The sequence below is a fragment of the Lycorma delicatula genome, chromosome 3, assembly GCF_047948215.1.
Source record: "Lycorma delicatula isolate Av1 chromosome 3, ASM4794821v1, whole genome shotgun sequence".
NCBI lineage: Eukaryota > Metazoa > Arthropoda > Insecta > Hemiptera > Fulgoridae > Lycorma > Lycorma delicatula.
Window position 1 is genome coordinate 71,984,520 of NC_134457.1, and position 22,687 is coordinate 72,007,206.

Here is a 22,687-nt window from a genome sequence, read left to right on the forward strand (position 1 = left end):
TTTCAAAATAAATAATTTCAGTTTGTATAAAATTATATAAAAATTTACTTCTATGAGTAAATAAATTTATTTTTATAATTTTAGTTTTGTATGGTATTAATTAAAGATGTATAAATATTGATTTCTTAAAATTTATAAACATTAGTTACTGCATTTTTAGTACAACAAGATTAATTTATTTCTACCGTAAATCTTAATTTTTGAATTCCAGAATACTCAACCTCAGAGCATCCAAACTTTAATCTAATTTTAACATACATGTTTTCAACTAATTCAGATTATTGGGAACCTGTTAGGTGAATATTTACCCATTTATTAATGCCACTGTTTGGATAATTATGTTTAATTTACTTAATTTTTTTTTTTAATTAATCAAAGATTAACACAAAAAAAATTTGAAAATATGTGAACTTTCCTGTTGAACCTACAAAATTAAATTATACCTTATTGGAAGTAATGATGCTGTCTATTATTCATAAGTATCCACATTTAGGGGAGATTTTAACTCAGAAAAATAAGATTAAGTAATGTGATTGTTGAATAAAACAAATATTTTATATGGTATACACAGAACCAGAGAGTGTAATTCTTCCGATCTGTGCAGAAATTTTAAAAGAATAAAAAACAGTTAACACTTGAGTTTTACATTCTACCTGTAATCTTTCCAGTAATAAAGTTATATCTCTTAATTCCTGTGAAAAGTGTAATAAAGCTTTACTATATGTAATAAAAACTGTGGTATTAAATGAATAACAACTTTCGAGCTAAATGCATCTCATAGTGGAATGAAAAGCTTAATTTGTTTTAAATTACTGTTAGCAAAATTTGTTACTTGTGTTTCATGATAGAATAATAAAAATAAACGTTTTTAAAAAACAAATGTAAATAAAATATTTAAGATTAAAAAATTAAGTTTTTCTAGTCTTTAGAATTTCAACTTTTAGGTCTTTCTACATTAAAAACCTACAATAGCTTGTTTTCTTTCTTTTGGTGCTGATTTCAAAGAGTTGAATTTTAAGTTGAAAGAGACTTAATATGACCAAAGCTCTCTAGATTGGAGATATATGTAAATCCTAAATTAGCTTGATAGAAAAAAACATTGACTTATTTTTATCCACAAGCACCTGTCAGATGAGAGTGCTAAACAATAACCACATAATCACTGTTTTACAAACACCTAGTTCAGTGAAACTGCTGAACAACATTCTCGTTATATCTTTTTTATAAGCAAAACAAGTGAATTTGTTGAACAAAGTTAGTTGATCACTGCTTATAACGGATGCTACAAATAGAAAATAAAATAGCAGTAGTCAAATGTAAACTACAGGGTGTCCCAAACGTATTGCAGGATTTAAGTTTACAAAATGAACCTTTATGCATGATTTGGGAAAGTTGTGATATACTTTGAAAGAGTAAACACCCTGATTAAATAAGAAAACTAATATTTGGCAAATGTCCTCCATACCTTATACGCAATCTTTTGACAAAATTTGCAATCGCATTTTCACAGACTTGTGGCTCAATTGTTGTGATTTGATCTTGTGAACACAAGATTTTTCTTTTATGTTCAGATTTTTTCTTAAGTTCAGAAATGGTTGGTCTGCATTTGCTGTAAACCTTAGACTTCACAAATTCCCAGAGATAAAAATCACGAAGATTGCATGACCTTGGTAGCCAATTGTGATCACTGTTGTGTGAAATTTCTGCTGTAACAACTCACTGGTTTTGTGTGACATGGCACCATCCTGCTGGAAGAACATCAAAGCCAAATTCCATGACTTCGAACTGAAACCACAAAGATGCTGTTATCTCGTAATAGTGTATACCATTCACAGTTACTGTACTTCTGGACTCGACAGTGATGTTTTCAGCATCCAGTATGAGGATAGCCACTTCTTCTATTGCCCATCACCAAACCTGTTTGTTCAAATTTTTGTACCACTTTTTACAGTCATTCATTTGGCACAATTTTCCACCCAAACATACCATGTAATTTGCATACAGTTTCAGCAAAACACTATATTTGTGATATGTTGACAACAATTATTCTCTCCTGCATCATGTATTTCTCCTTCATGACTAACTCACTAATAACCGGACTATAATTATTACACATGCTTCAGAGAACGCAAAAATAATGGGCCTGCAATTTAAATGCTGTGTTAATTTTGAAATACCTTTTATCAGATGGGACATAACCATTTTATTTCCTTTCAAACCTAGGGAATAAACAGTCAAGCTTTATTTAATTTGAAGTGGAAATAAGAGCTTTATTCTCTGTAATTATGTTGAGGGTAATGGCTATTACAATCCTGTCAACTCATCTTAAGGCATTTGTTATTTTTCAGTGGTGCTTTGGTATTAGCAGATAATGGTATATGCTGCATTGATGAATTTGACAAGATGAATGATTCAACTCGAAGTATACTTCATGAGGTAATTTTTCATTTGTGTTGACTGAATAAAGTTCATTTTATTCTTTATATTTTTCAACAAACGTTTTTTACTGGAAACTTTACATATGCATGTATGATATAGATATTTATGTGTTCTTGATTGCCTATTGTTATCTTCATTCTTTAAGTTCATTTTCAGTGTTTTATAACTTAAAGTGAAATAAGAAAATAATTTACTGCCCATTTGCTATGAGGCTTTAAAAGTATTTTTAACTAATATATAAATGCTGTCTTAATCAAAGGCTGTACCTTTTGAAGAACACATGAGTTATCACTTGGCTACATGTACATATGATATGATATGGCCAGAGTTGTAACCAATGATGTTTAATTTCAACCATCAATTATGATGGCAATTGATGAGATTGACTATGGAGTTATACCTTAGATTATAAATTTTAAAATTTGAAATGACTTGAATCACATTTTTCTACTAGAAAGCCAATACTGAAGTTCTGTCTCAACCCTGAACTGTTAATTTCAAAATTAAAATTTGTATTTTATGTATGAGAAATTTACTTAATTTAATTCTCAATAATTTTATATTTAAATTAAGAAATTAATTTTAATAAAAATAATTTTTATTAATTATTATTATTTGTGCATAGCAGTATAACTTAATGATTTCCTACATCAGAATGGTTAAAACTTTCTAAATTTCCTTTAAAGCATCTAATATTAATTCTATATAATATATCTTGTATTCTGTGTATGTAATCTTATGCATTTAGGGTGTATGTATATATGTATGTTTTCCACCGTAACAGCTCAACGGTTGAACCAATTTAAATGTATTACCCATGTTAGAATACGTGCATTACTGGGAGTGTCACAGACTATATAAATATGTATGTATTGTTTCAAGATTTATCTTTAAATAAATTTAATATTTTGAAGAAAAAGATTTATATTATACGTAAAATAGTCACCCAATACACTCTTTAATTATCCTATATTAAAGAACAGTGTTTGTCAGCAATGTTTTTTTTGCAATCATGTTTTTTAACTTAATATTTTTATATAATTTATAGTTTTTGACAGTCAGTTTTAATTTAGCAGTTGTTTATGTATTAACTCATTTATAATAGTGATGCTAACAATTAAAGAGTGATTTTTGAGAAAGATGCTTTATGGTGAGAAAATAAACATTATCATTATTTGTTTATATATTCATTCATGGAGTTACTACAGGTTGTTACTCATTTAAAGTTATAGATTTTTTATGAGAAATGAATATGTCATAATCTGTTTGTGAGAAGTGAAAATTTTGTGATATTAAAAATACTAGACCTGGTCACGATTTTTAAGTCTGGAATCTTCTGTATGAAAGGATTTAATATTCTTTCATCTGGATGAATTCTTTAACATTCTTTCTTTTGGATTTAATACATTTAAATCCATTTTGGTCATCATGGTGTGGTTTAAATTTTTTATTAAAAAATAATAAAGCACTAAAATCAATTTTTTTGCAGGTTATGGAACAGCAAACATTAAGTATTGCTAAAGCGGGTATTATTTGTCAGTTGAATGCCAGAACTTCAATATTGGCTGCTGCAAATCCTGTTGAGTCTCAATGGAATAAAAATAAAACAATTATAGAAAATATTATGTTGCCACATACTCTTTTATCAAGGTATATTTTATTTTTATTTTTTTATTATAACCAGTATGAAGTATATTTTAATGATAGAATTAAATAAGTGAAATAGTTGGGGTTAAAAATGTTCAATTTAAATGAATATAACTGTAACTGCCTAGTACGAAAGACCACGACTGTATTCTGTTTTTCTTTAGTTTTATCTGCAGTATCTGTTTTATCTGTTAAATATCTATGCTTTGGAAAAATATTGAAAAGGCTGAGAAACTAATGTGCAGTCATCATTATAAAGTAACTTATGTTCTTTACTTCTTCCTTTCCCTTCACATAAAATTTATTGTAATGGTACGATTACTTTAAGATGTCCAAGGATTGAGGCTAATCTAGAAATTGTTTCACTTACATTGTTGCATTAAAAATACTTTTCTTGTTATTGATGATAGCTTACTACCCTTTCAAATTTTCAACTATTCTGATACAAAACTATTTTGAATCTGTTAATAGACATTTTAATTCATGTCTGTTCAAAGAGTAGTCTGCTCATGTTTTTTATATCATTGATTACAGAACATTAATCTGTTTCAATATTTTTGCAGTGGTTTTATGAAATTAATTTTCAGTTAAGTACAATATATATGCTTAATTTCATAACTGTATTTCTTTGGTTGTATGAGATGTGCATGTTTTTGCCATTAGAATGAATGAATGTTAATTGCTAGCTTTTTTTTGTGTTCAGTGAACACAAAATTTGTGGAAGTCTAACCTATGAGTTACAATTTCATACAGCACTGTTCATGATATGTCAGCAAAAAATCTGAATAATTCTGTTATGAAACGATTTTCTCAAATTTTCACTTAACACTTGCAACAAGTTCATCTTTGAGAATTGAGGGTCGACCACTTCTATCACTGTTGTAAATGATTATTTGATCTTTCTGAAACATACAGCACATCATTGCCTTGCTGCACTCTCACTTATGATATTCCCTCCATACACTACACAAAGTTCAAGATGAATTTCAGTAGCTGACAAATTTTTTGCTGAAGGAAACAGATAATGGCACGCACTTCACAGTTGGTGGGATTTTCTATCACAGCAGCTATTTTGAACGAGAGTTTTACAAAAACAAACAATTGAGCGATATTTCTAGTAACACTAATAGAATCGCAATGAACTGGGCTATAACTGTACAAAGATAGAATCGCTACCCCCACTCCTTTGCACAATACCAAGGACCAGAGGTTAATTTCTGAATACCCCTCGTACTATTTACTTCACTAATAATTTTCATTTATTGCCCTAGTTAATGGTTTTTTATAATTATTAGTTGTTGTTTTTTTCATTTCCCTACTTTTTAAATTAAATTTTACAGTTAAAGAATACAACTTAAAGTAAATATGTCTTTAAAAACAGTTATAAAATTCAAATTTTATTTAAATATAATGAGGTCATGTGGTAAATGTTTATTTGCAATTTAAAGATAATAGTGTTTCTTAAGACTAAACAAAGTGCTTGATAACATTGTGACAATATGCAATATCTGCTGTTCTGACATGCAATTTTGTTTATTAATTTTAAAAATTATTTTGTAAATTAATGTTATGTTTCTTATATTTCGGTAGTATTGCATGATTTTTTTTAAGTTTTCTGGCCCCTTGTGCTTTTTTAAGTCAAGAAATTTTTTTTTTAAATTACTCATCTTCAATTAAATCTTAAGATAAATTGAAAAGCAGGGTAATTGGAAATAATTTTAAGCATGGGAGATTGTGTATAAAATTTTAATTACCTCAAATTTAATCATGCTCCTAATTGGAGGAAAACTACAATACTGTTGCCAGCAATCAAACCAGAGCTCAGCTGATCTAGAACCCAGTGTGCTAATGAAAAATAACTGTCAACCATCTATATATCTATGTTAAATAATTTATCCAATCTTCATGACAAAGTTGTAGCATCTTGACCTTTATTTAGAGGTCCCAGATTCAAATTCCAGTCAAGTATGGCATTTTTTTGGACACTACAAAATTCATTATTATCAATCACTGGTAACTAAGTGAGCATAAGCCTGCTGTTATTATACAAATTCAATAATAAAAAGATTGTAACCTAATGGCAGAATTTAATTTTTTTGTCACAATTTAAAAATTTCTTCACTTACTGATTTTTCTGATTTCTGTATCTTGGGAAGTCAGAAATTCACCATGAATTCTAATAATGTAAATTAAATGTTTTCATTTTTGTACACCTGTGTATGTATGTATATATATATATATATATATATATATATATATATATATATATATATATATATATATATATATATATATATATATACATACATGCACACATAAAAATGTATTTTTAAAGTAAAGGTCAATTTTGAAATAAAAACTACTTTTCTAAATAGCTGCCTTCAAATTCAACAAATTTTTCATAGCATTTCATCACCAGTTTCTTCATTCCTTCTTAAAGTAATTTGTCATCATTGTCTAACCTTTTTGATGCAAGCCACTGTTTAAGGTGAAAAAAAAGAAAATAATCGCTAGGAGCTGTCTGGCCTGTAGGGTGGATGACTGAAATTTTTCACTTTCCTCATTGTCTGATTTGTCCTGTGTGGCTGAGCATTATATGCAAAAACAAAATTTGATGTGGTTGGCACCCCATGTTATTTGTTTTATAGCTATAATAAGATTTTTAACAATTTGGAATATGTACCAGCATTCACAGTAGTTGGGCATTCACTAAATTCAACAATCAAGAGGCCCTTTTTGGCCTCAAAAACAGTAGCCATAAGCTTCTTTACCGAACATTCTTTTTTGAATTTCTTTGGTCTAGGAGATGTTAAATGCTGCCATCACCTTGATTGCTGCTTTGTTTCTATCTTCGAATTAGAAATTCAGGTTTCATCTCCAGTAACAATGAGATCAGGCAATTTATACCTTCATTCTCTTAGTACTGCTAAAATTCATGCGCTGCAGCAAGATATTTTTCTTGTATTTGTCAATTAACTGTTTTGGTACCCATCTGGCACAATTTTTTATAGTCCAATTTTTCAGTCAAAACTTTATAACTTTATAGCATGTTTTCTCATATTTTTTCATCAACCTTTTCAATCAAATCATCCGTTATCAGCAGTGGCTGACTGGTACATTTTAAGCATGAAATCACCCTTCCTGAAATGATAGTTACCGTTGTCTTACTTTACCATCACTCATAATATTCGGCCCATAAACATTACTGATTTGCCTGTGAATTCCAGCTGCAGAATTGTTTTTTGCCATCATCAGATTATGCTTGATATTTCACAATTGACAAGATCACAAATTGTAGCACTCACTATAAATGTATGAATATAAATAACTAACAACAGAATAATAGAACTCTTATTCTGAACAGTTGATTATTGATTAAAATAAATGAACTACGCCATCTGTTTACATTGCATACATAAATGGAAAATTAAATAAAAAAAAACCTTACTTGATTGAAAAACACACCTTGTGTGTGTGTGTGTGTTAATTGTGTAATTCTGATTTATTGTTTATATATTCTGTTTAAATGCATTTTTATGAAATAGTTAATATGTTTTGTTTTTTTTTTCAGATTTGACCTTATTTTTCTAATACTTGATCCACAAAGTGAACAGTATGATAGACGTTTGGCCCGACATTTGGTATCATTGTATTACAAAACTAGGAGTGCAGAAGATGATGAACTCATGGTTAATATTAATTTAGTTACTATAATAAGCATGTAATAAACCTGAATCCAAAGGTTACCCTGTTGTCATATTTCTAAACATTAAAATTGTCATATGACACTCCCGTTAGTACTTTTTAAACCAAATATATCTATTTATTTATCAGTTTTATTAGCTTGTGTTGTATGACCATAATTTCAAACTATTTTTGGCTCATATTTATTTTACTAGGTTTTTCACTTAATTTGTATTAATCTACATAATTTTTTACATGACTAAATTGTAGATGTTTATCTTTTTTATCTAAGAAATGGCTTGTGTGATGTCATAGGATTAATGTTCCTGTTCGACAAAGCTGCTTCCTGCACAGGAGAGTGAACTGGCCTAAATTTTTTAATATTCTTTCAGCTAGACTCTGTCTTAGACCGAATTCTGGATGATGTTCACTTGGAGGACCTGGCAGAGAAATTTTCTCTGACATATATTGATGCCATTAAGAATTCAATTCCCCTGTTAGGGAGCAGGGAAATAAAGACCTGCAGAATGTTGTTTATAGAGATCTGGAACATAAAAGAAAGACATTCTTCTGTCAGCTCTCTTGACCCAGGCACGTGTAGTTTTTGACAAAGATCATGTTTTGAATATTTCGTTGAACGATCTCTTGCTAGATGATGTTGAAACCATTGAAACCTTGTATCATCTGCAAGTTCAATAGGAAGTTAATTAACAGAGGACATTTGGTTTACTTGGAATTTCTCCTGCCACCACGCCATTCAGTCGCCCTAAAGCATAAGATCGAATGTCTGTGCCACAAATGGCTACTGAGCCTCGAAACAGTTTAGCGACCAGTGTCCTAACTAGTTCCTAGAGCTCACCTAAAAGCGTGAGCAGAATAAGCATGGTACCATACACCACTTGCTTGCATGTCCCACTGCCCACTTGTCATATATCACTAAAATGGGTAGGCGCACCCCGTCAACTGCTAAAACATATATGACTATCAATAATTAAATTTATCTTTTCAAAGACAGCAATTCGCTGCCACACCTAGGCTGCTGAATGCCAGCAAGTACCTGTCCACCATTAAAGTGCTTGGAGCCTTAATCTGCCTGGTAGTCAGCCATATCTCTCAGTTAGCTTCCTACAGCAGCACAGTAAGAGTCTTTTCCCTTAGGCAAACTACTGATGTCGGTTGAACAAAGCAACCGCATCAAGAAACTCCCACACGGTTTGACAATACAGCTCTCGCCACTTGTGAGTGACCAATTTTTTCCTTGACCTCTAAGTTTCAGGGTGGCCTGAGTTCTGGCCCCCCAAGAGCTGGGCAGTCAAACATCGTGCATTCGTTCGACTGGACCTCCTCGCAGACACACAACTCATCAGTTTCCAGGTGGAACCGAAATAAATATTGGTTTAAATTTACATGGTTGGAGAACACTCACTTTCGTTGCCCTTAAAAACGATGGAGAGGCATACCATCCTCCCAGATCCTCTATAAATTTATACAAGGACCTTCCCTTAGTCATGGCGTGCCATTCTTGCTGCCATGCTTCTATCGCGAGGCTGTAAAGCCTCCACAGGTAAGAGATGGGCAACTATTAGAAATTTAGAATCGGTGCATTGAGATCACCATTCCGCTCTGGTACAGGCCCAACTCAAAACCGCACCCCAAATACCTCGGCCTCCCTGCCTCTTCACAATTTCCACATGGCCACCCAAACTTTCACTACTAAATCGATTGGGAGAACCTTTCTTAATACAGTGGTAGCCTCGGAGGTTGTTTTAATAATACCAGTGCATACAATTAAGGCTCTGTGCTGGGCACTGCTTAAATTTTGAATAAGTGCTCGATTTCTTTCCAACCTATGTGCCCAAATGGACACCACGTAAGAAATCATACTTTCAAAGACACCTTGATACACCATGTACAAATGATGGCCAGACAGCCCGTAATCCTTTCAAGCAATCCTCCTAAGCTTGTGCATCACAGAGACGGCTTCCGCTGCTACTTGCCTAATATGGTTGCTAAACAGCAGCTTCTCATCAAACAAAACACCTAGGTACTTACGAACTCGAACTCAGCTGATTACACAACCTTTATACTTAATATGGGTGTTATGATTGTATGATAATTTGTCTGCACCCTTGAGAAGCATAAACTTTGTCTTGGGCACAGAATTCTTTGTTATTGCCTACAATGAAGGTGATAGCAAAGTTGAGTTAAAACATTGATGGAAATGTCTACTGAGGCATTTGTATCTGCAGCAACCTGACGGAGGCCTCTGATTACTATTATGGAATCAAAGTTAGATGGTCAATAAGATGACTTTTGGTAAAGCCCATCAGAGCTAGAAACGGGGGGATGGTGTAGCGACTGGAATCATCATAAGCTGTCTTCCCCTACGGCAGTCAGGATGTTAAGTTCCATTAACAAACAGTAAGTGATTGACCTGATCTGACAGAAGTCATTAAAAAAAATAACAATGCTATTCCTAAGAATTATGTGTTTCATGTGAAAGTGTGGAACAAATATTGTTATTTAATTGTGATAAACCCCCTTTGTAATGGTGTAAGCTACCTAAAAAGTAATTAAGAAATGTTGATTGATAGTGATTGCTTCTGTTTCAGCCTAACAGTATATACTTTCTTATGTGATTTTTTTATAAATAAAATGTAACTTCTATATCTGCTTTTTATATGATATCAGTTTACTGAAGGATACATTGCACATGCAAAGGAACATGTACATCCTAATTTGACTTACTGACATGTAGGGAAGACACCTCCACCATACCAAGCCCTTATGGGCTTTACCAGAGGTCATCTTCAGAACCTCAGCAAAAAGCATCTCAGCCTTGTTCTTGCCTCAGTCAGGACGCACCGATGCGAATATCCCATATGATATTCCTATTGGTGTATTACTAAGAAATGAACTCAAAAACAAAACTCATCTGTGTTGAGTTTTACAAGACTGAGTGACATGAAGGAACTGAAATTAATGCAACTACCTACCTGATAGATTAGAAGTTGAGTTCAACACGCAACCATAACATAACAAAACAAGAAATAATCTTAATGTTTTTTTATAAATAAAATGTAACCTCTATATCTGCTTTTTATAGGATATGAGTTTACTGAGGGATTACATTGCATATGCAAAGGAACATGTACATCCGAAGTTGACAGATGTTGCCAGCGAAATGTTAGTGAATACTTATGTAGCTATGAGAAAAATGGGTAGTGGACGTGGTCAAATTTCTGCATACCCTCGCCAGTTAGAATCTCTGATTAGACTTTCAGAAGCTCATGCAAAAATGCGACTGTGTGACAAGGTAGAGAAACAAGATGTTGAAGAAGCGTGGAGGTAATTAACATTATTTTTAAATGTTTATATATGTCTGCTTGTTTTACTTTGATACAGTTACAATGAATAGAATTTTATTCAATAAAATATATTTTAGTTTCTGGATTCATCAACGTGTTTCATATCAGGGCTATGCATTTCCAAAATAAGATTAGTAAATCTTTTCTGTTTAACTGATGTGGATATACCAATTAATTGATCATCCTCATACACTTGAAGCCAGTCTATGTACCATTGTAATCATTTTTTCTTTAAATGGGCTGTTCATTTTCACTGATATGGTTTACATTATAAAATGCATATTTTCTTTTAGTCTATAAAATATTAGTTTATAATGTATGTATTGCTTGTTTTAGTGCATGTATTATTAACTACTTTTATAAAAATATATATCTGTGTGTGCCCTTCTGCAATTCTTACATTATTTTTTTAAACATCCCAACCTCGTAGGGGGAAGTACCCACCTTGTAAAGTTACCAGTTGCCACACCACCCCCTCCATTTTGAGCCCTGATGGGCTTTACTAGAGATCTTTAGGCCCTCTTAACTGCGGAAGCGCAGACCCCACACCTAGTCCAAATTTGACACCATCGTTCGTGACTGTGAATGCCTCAGAAAACGTACAGGTTGAAAGTTAATTCAGTGCTACACTCATACCAATCAAAATTATATCTTACGCAACATAGAAATTCAAACCTATGCCCAAATAAGTCAACCAAATTAGGTCATTTAACAAGGGGAACGTAACCTCATACCGGTCCATGCAGAAACCAGGTACAAACCCTGCACCCCCATCTGGTCCCATCATGGTGTCTCGTGCAGCATTACCAAGTCACAATCAGGACCATCACCCGGCGGAATGATGCCATGCCCCCAGTCGCACAGGCTACCATGCCATGTTAGCGTGGCCACCTCCACGAGCTGGAGACCCAAATTAAATCACCAACAATACTAATATAACCATGGCACGATGTCAATGCACCTTCCTCCAACAAATCCAATGCCGAGGCCAAAACCACCTGGGATCTACCACGATCAAATACCTCGATTAAACTCCCTCTGCATATCTACACACCGCAAGGGCGCAAAGAAAACCAGCCACTGCAGACCACTCCTCACGGATCATCCAGTTAATATGGAGATCCAGAAAGGAATGTATTCTCAAAATTTTATTATAATTTGACGTCTAAAAAAAAACCATAACCTTATGAAAATATTTTAAAACAAAAATATGTTTCAATATAAAATCACAGTTTAGTGTAGATTCCTAGATTCATATATTTCATAAAAATAAATTTGGTTAACTTGTATTGACTGAAAAGTCAAACATTTAGTAAAAGGTTAGACCTTATTAAATTTTTCCACTTCTTCGATGAAAACTGCAAGATGAACAAACATTTTTTGTAATCCAATCACAATTTATTGAAAAACTACAAGTTGTGTAGCACTATCTGTTGCACTAGCAATCATGTTGGGTTAATAATATAATTTTTACATTCTTCCATTTTTTATTGTATGAATTAAATTTTTTTAAACAATCAGTTAAAATTCCTTTATGTTCTAAATTTTACAAGATTAAATATTTCGTTCTTGTAATTTTGAAAAATTCAGCATCATATATTATTTCCCACTCACATTGACATATGTTCACAATTTCCCTGCATGAGATCCTGAACATTTTTAACTTAAGTATGATTTTTGGTGGTTATTGGTTTTCAAAGTTGTTCTGTCATAAAAATATTGAATTATAGAATATATTCCTTCAGAAAATTTTTCAAAATGAAACCTTATTGATTTCATTGTTCTACTAGAACAGTTCACAGACATTTAATATTAAAAATCTGATGTACCTATTATCAGGCAATATTGTTTTGTTTCATGATAATGTTCACTGTAACTCTGCTGTAACAACTCATTAAAGCACTTCACAAATTTTGCTGGGATGTATTCAAATGCCCACCATAATCCTGATTTAGCCCAAGTTATTTTCATTTGTTTAAACTAAAAGAGTTATTAGGTGGCATTTAAATTTAGTCTAAGAAGACAACTAGTGTTTGTCAGATATCTTGGAGATGAAACAACTAAACTAGTGACATATGATTATTATTTAACATTAAATGATGATTATCTAGGAACTAAAGTATGTTGTCTCATATTTTCACTACCTTTGTTCAATTTATTATTCCTATATGTTCAGTACTGCTTGGACAACCTTCATAGTATATGTTAAGATCAGTTTAATTACCTTGTATTGTATTTTCAGAACTGAAAGAAACAGTTACTTTTTTCTTGATCTATTTCACATTTATTCATTGTTACTAAGGATTTTCCAATGACTGAAGATAACTTGATTTGTTGTGATTGATTTATTTTGGTTTCAAAGCAGCTTATATTTCTTTCTTTTTTTTTCAGGCTACATCGTGAAGCACTGAAACAGTCAGCAACAGATCCTCTTAGTGGAAAAATTGATGTTGGAATATTAACTACTGGTTTAAGTACTGCTGCACGTAAGAGACGACAAGAATTAACACAATCCATTAAAAAATTATTTACTACCAAAGAAAAAGGAACATCTCTTAATTACCAGAAAGTATTATCTGAAATTCGCGAATCTTCACAACTTGTAAGTATTACTTACTCTGTGGAAACAACATTCAATCATAGATGAGTTTAAAAAAAATTTCCCCAGTTTTACTATAAAAATAATATCAACTCTTACATTTGGTATAGTAATGTATGAACTGTGGCAGATACATTATTTAGTAAACCATTACTCATGCTGTGGAAATTATTAAAATTTTTATTGTTGATTATGTACTAGAAGTTTAGATTATATAATTTGTGTTTTAAAATAACTCTTCTGTGTCAATCTATAACATAATTTTGGGTTAAAATAAAACCATGTAAACATCATTCAGTTTATCTTACAATTTATGTTAATCACTCCTGTAGCAGAAAAAACAATTTTAAATTGATCCTTCTTTTTCTTACAGTGTTTGTAATTAGAGAGAGTGCTGTTTGTAGTATTTGTTTAAAACAGGGGAAAATTTTCCCATCTTGAATTATTAATATGATCAGGATTGTCATAAACATTAACATCTTTTTACACAGTGATTAATTTTGAATGATATTATGTATGTCTTTTCATGTCCATGACATGTTGGAATAGAATCTTTTTTGTTGTAAATGAACACATCTAAGGTAGTAAATGGATATTATTAAGTTGAACCCCTAAACCAAGGAATAAGCATTCCAGTGTATAAAACGGTGTACAATAAAGTTGATAGTTTATTTAAAAGTTATTGAATATTTTGTATAATATCTAAATATATCACCCTGGTTTGTTGTGGTTACTTATCTAATTGTAAAAATTCTGTTCAGAATAATTGGGAAAAAAGTTTAGAAGACAAAATCAAAAAAATAATTAACTCTTTTTAATATAGACTCCCAAATATTGTTAGTTGGAAATTTGCGAAAATGATCAACAGATCAAATATTGACTGTTGGACAAAATATTGTCAGCTGAATATTGGTATGTTTTAGGTACATACTGACCAGAAGAAAATTATTTTGTTAAAATTCAAAATGATGTTTAACAAACGTAATTTTTATCATAAATTAAAAAATGTTTTATAAATTGTAAAATTTCAAAGACTGCATAATGAATCAACTTACAAGCATTACTACCTTATTCCATATGTTCTTACAATTTCTTTTTTACAAAGTTAGATTATTATAGTTCTGCAGTTAATATGGTTATAATTTATTCCCTTTTATGCTTCTTCATCAAGTTATAACCAGTCTGGAATTTATCTAATGCAGGTCACAGTCTGGAAAATGAAAACTATCAGGAAATGATAATGTAAATTTTATTCATAATTTTTTTTTTTTTTGAAAACACTGAAATCTCGTTTCTGTCCCAGCAGGTTCAATTTCAGTTGACTGCTTTAATCTATTTTTCATTTGAAAATATTTTGAATTTAATGATTTGCGAAATAAATTAATATGTTAGATAATATAGCATCATATATGCAGAATATTTCAGCAAAGCATAGGTTAAGTCATTGGTGCCAATTACTATAAGAGAAATAAAGGCTTTTATCATTTTTCTTTTAAATATGGACTTAATAAAAAAAAATCTACATTAAAGTCATTAATCTACAATTGTACACAATCTAAGCCATGATTTAGAAAAATGTTATAAAATTTGAGTCTGACTTTAGCTATTTTCACTTGGTTGATAACCACATTCTTGCCAACTTTAATGAGCCTGAGCATGACTTATTTGCAAGATGGAAGCTGTTAATTGAACATGCCAATCAATTATTCACTTGCTGTCTCACCAATAACTGTTCAATCATTGATGAAAGTTTAATTGGAACAAAATACCACACAAAACTTCTTCAATTCAATATCTACCCAGTAAAAATCACAGTCATTGGGGAATTAAATTTTGTCTATCTGTGACTTTTTCCAATTATTTTCTACAGTTCTGTTGTAAAGGGTCAAAATCAAATCAGTTCATTGTGTTATTTAATTGTTAAAATACAATTTTTTTTTTTTTTTTTAATGTATGATTTAATTAAATTAATTACAAAAGTTAGTTATAAAAAGATCTACAATGTATTGGCAGAATTTTTCAAGCCTCCCACGGCCAATTTGTCTATCAAGGCTTTACTTTCTTTATGATGCTCTAAGAAAAACAAAGGATATACCACAGGTGGCAAAAATCAGCTGAAAGTTGGAGGGAAAGCTTATTTCATAAAAGATCATTAGTTAATGCGTTGCAGAGAAAAAAAGTTGTATAATGCTCTTTTTTTCTTTTAACATATAAACTAAATATTGTGGCATATTATAATTGTTATATGGGTGGTATTGACATCTTACACTTAACATATGTGATGTTTATAGTGTCCCAAGAGGTGATGCCAAACTTAGGGACTGATTACGAACATTAAAATAAACAAAAGAGTTCTTATGGATAAATGACTGGTTTATAAGCTTCATTTTCCCACTATTTGCCGTTTTGTTTTGTTTTGTTTTTCAATAAAAATTTATATATTAAGAACAGATTAAGATATGTGTTTTAATGAAATTTAATGTACATGTATCCAACATCAACAAAATATTTAAATTTGTAATCATTATTAGCCCCATAAATAGTGCTGTTATCAAATTATGTTTTATAAGACGAAATGTGAAGCCTTTTATTATGAACGAAATGACTCCTCATTTGTTCACATTGGTTGATAAACAGGTGAGATATGGGAGAAAAAGTTAAGTGAATCATAAATATTATGCTAACTGACACTTTTATACACATATAAATATATATTTTTTAATTTTATAACCCATACTTATATTTATTTTTATTCTTTATTAAGTTGCACGATGTAATATTTTGTTTTTGCAATTAAAAGTACAAACTTTAAAAAAAATAATGATATTATTTAATGTATGTTTGCTTCATATTAATTGAAAATTTAAATTTATATAGAAAACAAAATTCTAAATAAAACTAAAATTTGGTTTAAAATTTTTTTGTCTTTACTTCCGTGCACAAAGTAAAGTTTTGTGATTATGAAAAAATTTTCTTTTCAGATTTCAATGGAAATAATCATTTTGACTAGTTTCAGCGTGATGTCTGTATAACTTGCATAACTCAAAAAAGACTAGCTGTAGGATGTTAAAATTTTAGATTTAGGACTGCTGTAACATCTAGTTGTGTACCTCCCCTTTTGATTGCAATTGACTGAACCAAAAAAGCCCAAAATCCAAAAAAAAAATTGGATTTGAAGTTTTTCTTAACTGCATTAGTTAATGCAGCCCTCATTGAGATTTTCAATGATATATCATAAATGGTACTTATTTTCATTGGTTTCAGAGTTATAGCCAAATGAAATTTTAATTAATTCTTAAAAGGGAAGACACATCGGTTCAAATCAGACTTAAACTATGATTGTAAAAAAAAAGATGTTTACGATAAATAATAATTCAATAATAAAATAAAAAAATGAAGAAGTTATTAATGAAATAAGATTTTATGTACTTTTCATTTTAAAAAATGTGTATGTGTAATTCAGTTGGCGTACAAGGAAGTCATGTGATGCCCACATCAGATTTTTTTTAAACTTTTATTTGAGATATTAACATATATCTTATGAGAATATATTAGAAATTACAGCCCTTTCTGAGTATAATAAGAATCATGAAAATCCATCAGTATTTAGAGGATTTAAGAATTTTTCCATAACAGCATGCAAAATTCACATTTTGGTTGCATTTTTTTACCCTTTTTTTTTTTACCTCCGGGTCCACCATTAAGTATTGCTTCAGAGATTGAGATGAATAATTTTAGCTTGTGTGAAAATGCCTTGCCTGACTGGGATTCGGACCCAGGACTTTGGATGAAAAGTTGAGATGCTACCACTCACGCCACCGAGGTCAGCTGTAGTCTTTTTACCTAATCTTCCATAATATGTGACAGGTGGTCCCAAAAAAATTTCCATCTTAAAAGAGATAATGTTAAAGCATGAATAATTTAAACTTATTGTTGTTATTATTATTACAATGCTTGCTTCTAACAATTTTGTTTTTATTGTATGATCATTACAGTTGTATAGATACTATTAATTTTTTTATATGTACCGTCAGCTGTATTATCAGATTTTCTTTTACAGAAAATGATATTTTCCCCCTATGATGTGTACAAAAAAGAGAAACTAAACATAAAAGTAGGAATAGTACCACACTTGCATTGCAATAATGTTGTAGAATAGTAATTATAATATTTCAGTATCATTTATTAGTTTTTCACTGATTGTTATTATTACTATTATGTAAGTAGAATTTCATAAATGACAAAAAACTAAATCAAAATTCACATTTTGGCTTTTAAACAATCATTTCAGTAGGATTAGTAAAGATAAATATGAAAACAGACTTTAAATAAAAGAAAGATTTGAAAATTGATCAAATTTTATAGAAAATAAATAGTACTTATGAAATGATATAATAAAATTAAATTAACCCAATCTGCCTATATTTATAAAATACTAAATATTTAGACAGCCCAAGGAAAAAATACATAGTTAACTTAAAAATTATCTAAATTGCTTAAACTCCTGAATCTGATTACGATACTAATGAACAATCCTTAATAGATATAAATTTATCTCACACAGTATTATCAATTAAATAGATGAAAATATATTCTTGTAGATATCTATGAAGTTAAACAAAAAAATAAATAATTTTTTAATGTTCTTGTGTTTCACAAAAAGATTTTTAGTAAATTTAAAAAATGTCAGAAACTGATCGCTTGTGTGGATTAATCACCATTAAATTTTTTCATACTTAATAAATTATGCTATAACTGCCTGTATAACATAGTTTTTTTAAATCTTATTTTAATAAATCTATTTATTGACCATCATGAGCAGTTTCCAGATTAATGTCTACATTAATACTCTTATTCTAAATCTTCATAATCTAAATACTCTTATTCTACTTCCAACATTTCTTTTAGTTTTCTTTGTTAAATTTCAGCATTAGAAAGATTTTTAAATTTACTTTGCTGTGATTTTTAATTTAGAAAGGTTAAATGTGTGTAGGTTAATGCATTTTACACGAGTGTTGGATTTTTAAATAATGTATTATTTTTAATTATAATACTAACTTGTTTTAAATTATATCTAAGTATAATACAGTCTATATTGCATTGCTTAGTAGTGTTTATTTTGATTTTGTTAGCTGTTGATATATCTTCTTTATTTTTTTACAGATGGTGACTAGAGAAATGTTTGAAGACTCTTTGAAAGAACTGCAAGATGAAGGAATTATTACAGTTGTTGGGCGAGCATCTATAAGAATTTGTTGAAGTTAATGCAAAAAGATAAAAAAACATCTGAATGTGCTATGTACTACATCAAAGGATGTGTTACAAGAAATATAATTTAAAAATACTTAAGGTAATGGCACCTATAGATGACACATTAAGGATTTTTTTCTACATCTTGCACCGTGGAAACCACAAATTACAGAATTTTTCATGACTGTTAGTGCTCAAACAGGCTTTGAGTATTTGTCTATCAGCTAGAAAGTTTTCAGCGCCCTACGTTTACATAGATGTAATGGAACTAATTTTTTTTTAATCACTTAATTGGCCCCTATAGATGACATTCAAAATTCATTCGGTTCATAGAGATGACAATGACGGCGCCTAAAGATGACATAGGTTTCTGTGTAAATTAAAAAGCCAAATTAGCAAAAATAATAACACATTTATTTTAATTATAATAAAAAAATTAAAGATTTGCAACTTGGGGCACATCATAAATCTCCCTAGTTGAACTAAATTTGGTGGGCGTTTTTATTTTGCCCACAACATCGTCCCAAGCATAAAATAACCGATCCTCCCTTTGAGGCCATTTCCACAGTCGCCCATGACGCACCATGGCAGTCACGACGACTCCATCTTCTTTGACAACGATTATCCTACCAGGAAAAATATTATTTTCGTATCTTACGGCAACATACTCCCCAACCTCCTTCCTTGGGGCTTGCAGCTCATTATCGGAGGATCCTGAGCTTTTTCATCCTATTCACCTCCAGACGACGATTTCAAACTTCCAGCTTCGTCATTTGATGAAGCATCTGAATCTTCACTTTCTTTAGTTTTTCTAGAATGGGTCAAGAGGCGCCTCGCGGCTTTTTTGCACTTCTCGTCCTCTTTTTCTTGCCTCTTTGTAAGCCTAGCCGCCAATCGTTTTTGTTTCTCCTCATCTTTCTGTTTCTTCAGATCTAACTTTTTCTGGTGATACTCCTGCCACTGAGAGGATGAAATCACCGAAAGGATTTTTTCCTTCGACCTTCTCTTTTTCGGTACCGTACTTTCCTTTGGCCAGAAAAGGCATCTTTTAAAAGGCGACGGGATATAAGATGATGTAGAAGGAATAGGAGTTTCTACAGGAGAAGAAGCTTCTAAAGGAACAGAAACTTCTAAAGAACCCGAAGCCTCTAAAGGAGCAGAAACTTCCAAAGGGACAGGAATTTCCATTCCGTCTTCAACAGAATCTAAAGGAGCAGAAACTTCCAAAGGAGCAGAAATTTCCATTCCATCTTCAACAGGATCTAAAGGAGCAGAAACTTCCAAAGGAGCAGAAATTTCCATTCCGTCTTCAACAGCATTTGCTAAAGGGGCTTCCAAAATAGTCACAGTATTTTTTTCTAATCCTGTTGTCACCTTCTTCCATAGCTCGTACAGGGAATGGTCGGTAACAGGGATGGAATCTTTATCCCCACTAAAAGAAGCAATTTTTTCTGCCCCGATTACTGTCTTCAGCCACGGAATACAATTAGGACAGCACAAATTAGTTTCTGTATTGGGTTCAGTTGCCTTCGGTGGCGCACCAGGCCTAACAGTGACTTCCAAAGGGTTCCAGGGCACTAACCCACATTTTTTGAACCCATTTGTCAAAATTTCTGACCGATACACATCCAATAAAAGTTGATTAAGTAAGGCGCAAAAATTACTTTTTGACACTTCACCACCGCTTAATCGATGTTGTAAAGCTTTCTCCTTCCACGAAGCTTTCAGCGTATGAAATACGGAGACGTCCATCGGTTGCAGCAAATGGGTGGCGTTGGGGTATAACGCCACTAAAACGATGTCATTTTGGCTGCAAAGCTGACTAACCTCCATAGATAGATGGGAGACGTGGCCATCGACAAAAAATAGTACTGGCCGCACTATCTTTTCTTTTTCCAGCCATGGAATGAACTGGTTTCCAATGTACTCATAAAAAATTGCGCAGGTCATCCATCCCTGCTCACTTTTTCCTATAGCCCATGATGTGGGCACATTTACGGTGATATGGAGCGGAATACGCGTATAACAGAAGACTACCAAGGGTGGTGCAAGATCTCCATTAGCATTGCCCGTAAAGAAAACTGTAATGCACTCTTTCTCGTCATTACCAACCGCTTGATAAATATTTTTACAACCGCGTTCAGCCATAACTTTTCCGGCTTTTGGTTGCAAGAAAAATGCTGTCTCATCAGCGTTAAATACGCGTTTGGGGTCATCCAAGACGCTCGCCAATCCGTTTCCCTCTAAATACATATAAACGTCATTCTTCCAGCCGTCTAATTGCTCGTTTGTTATTGAGCTCCTGCTCTTTGTTAAATTTTGGGCAACGCGATTAGAAATCCGAGGGTGTCTACTCATAAAACTGCCATACCACTTTTTGGATGGAACCTTATCACGGAAAATGTCCTTCCCTAATTGAGCGGCTAATCTTTGCATGCTTATTAAAAAGGTTTCTTTCGAAACGGGAAATCCTTTTCTCGCTAATTCAAGGACCCATTCCTCAATTTTCAGTTCCTCATCGGCCGTAAAAGCCGTACGGGCTCCCATTTTTCTTGATATTGGGTTGATCCCTTTGACCTTGCTCCGAAGTGTAGAGCGGGGTATTTTGTACTTCTTAGCAGCCGCGTACACAGGTACCCCGCGCATCACGTCATCCAGGGCTTTTGTCATAACTTCCTCATCATACTGCAGAATTTTTGTGGGAGGCATCGTCTTCATTCACCTAAAAAAATAAAAAGTTAATTAGGGATCGTATGCATAACCTAAAGATGACACGCTAAGAACCTAAGGATGACATAGCTGTCAGCTTAAGGTTCCTGGACAACTATTGCACCGAAATAAAAATCCCACATATTCTTTTTATTTTTTAACTTCTATAGCACTGAAGCATCAATCGGGGCTAAAAAACTTTAAGATGACAATACGATCATCTTTAGGAAACTGCGCCTTTTAAGGAACCTAAACATGACACCGCCTTTGCAACCCCAACCCATAACCAAAATGACTGTGCAAAGCGCTTTGTTGTGAAATTAAGTCTAACAATGACAAAAACTTATTTAGGTATATCTTTGCGATAAATATCGAGATTAAAAAACTTAAATAGTAAATACACTTACCTTAACCAAATCACTAGAATTGAAGCGAAAAACAGCAAATTATACAACCACAAACATAAACAAGACCGTATTATGGAAACCAAAATGGCGTTTGATTGTTTTGTTATGTTGTCTCCAGGGAGAAGAATCAGTGTTGTCAATGCAATAAATAAAATTCCCGCTACTTTTTTAAAACTCTTGTTTTTTGAAAGGTTATGAGACACTGTCATCTTTAGGTGGTATGTCATCTGTAGGTGCCATTACCATATGTATTAACAGATTTTACATGGTTTTGATCATATTAAATCAGTACTTGTAAAAGCAAAATTTTACCATAATTTTTAATAATAGTTTTACTACAGTAATAAAAGTTTGTGTAAATAAAATAGATCTAGATTTATGTTTTTTGTAAACTAATTGTTGCTTTTATATTTACACAAGTAAAGAGAACATTTTATTTTTTACTTATGAATTTTATTTTATTTGTTAAAGGTTTAAATTTTTAACAGCATTTGCAGATTTTAGTGTGTAATTGAAAAAAGCATTAAAATTATACTTTTTGTGACAATTTTTTTTTTGTAATTTAGAATAAACAATTCAATTTC

At 31.6% G+C, this 22,687-nt stretch overlaps 1 protein-coding gene across 1 annotated transcript in view; it reads left to right on the forward strand.

Moving 5' to 3' along the window:
• Window positions 1-22,638, forward strand: part of dpa (disc proliferation abnormal) — a 54,650-nt gene extending 32,012 nt beyond the window's left edge. Inside the window, exons 10-15 of the mRNA XM_075359964.1 lie at window positions 2,349-2,436; window positions 3,929-4,089; window positions 7,658-7,775; window positions 10,877-11,118; window positions 13,530-13,740; window positions 18,901-22,638. Of these exons, the coding sequence (XP_075216079.1) occupies window positions 2,349-2,436; window positions 3,929-4,089; window positions 7,658-7,775; window positions 10,877-11,118; window positions 13,530-13,740; window positions 18,901-18,996 (916 nt within the window). The 3' untranslated portion in view covers window positions 18,997-22,638. The remainder of the gene's footprint in view (window positions 1-2,348; window positions 2,437-3,928; window positions 4,090-7,657; window positions 7,776-10,876; window positions 11,119-13,529; window positions 13,741-18,900) is intronic.
• The last annotated feature ends 49 nt before the right edge of the window (window positions 22,639-22,687 follow it).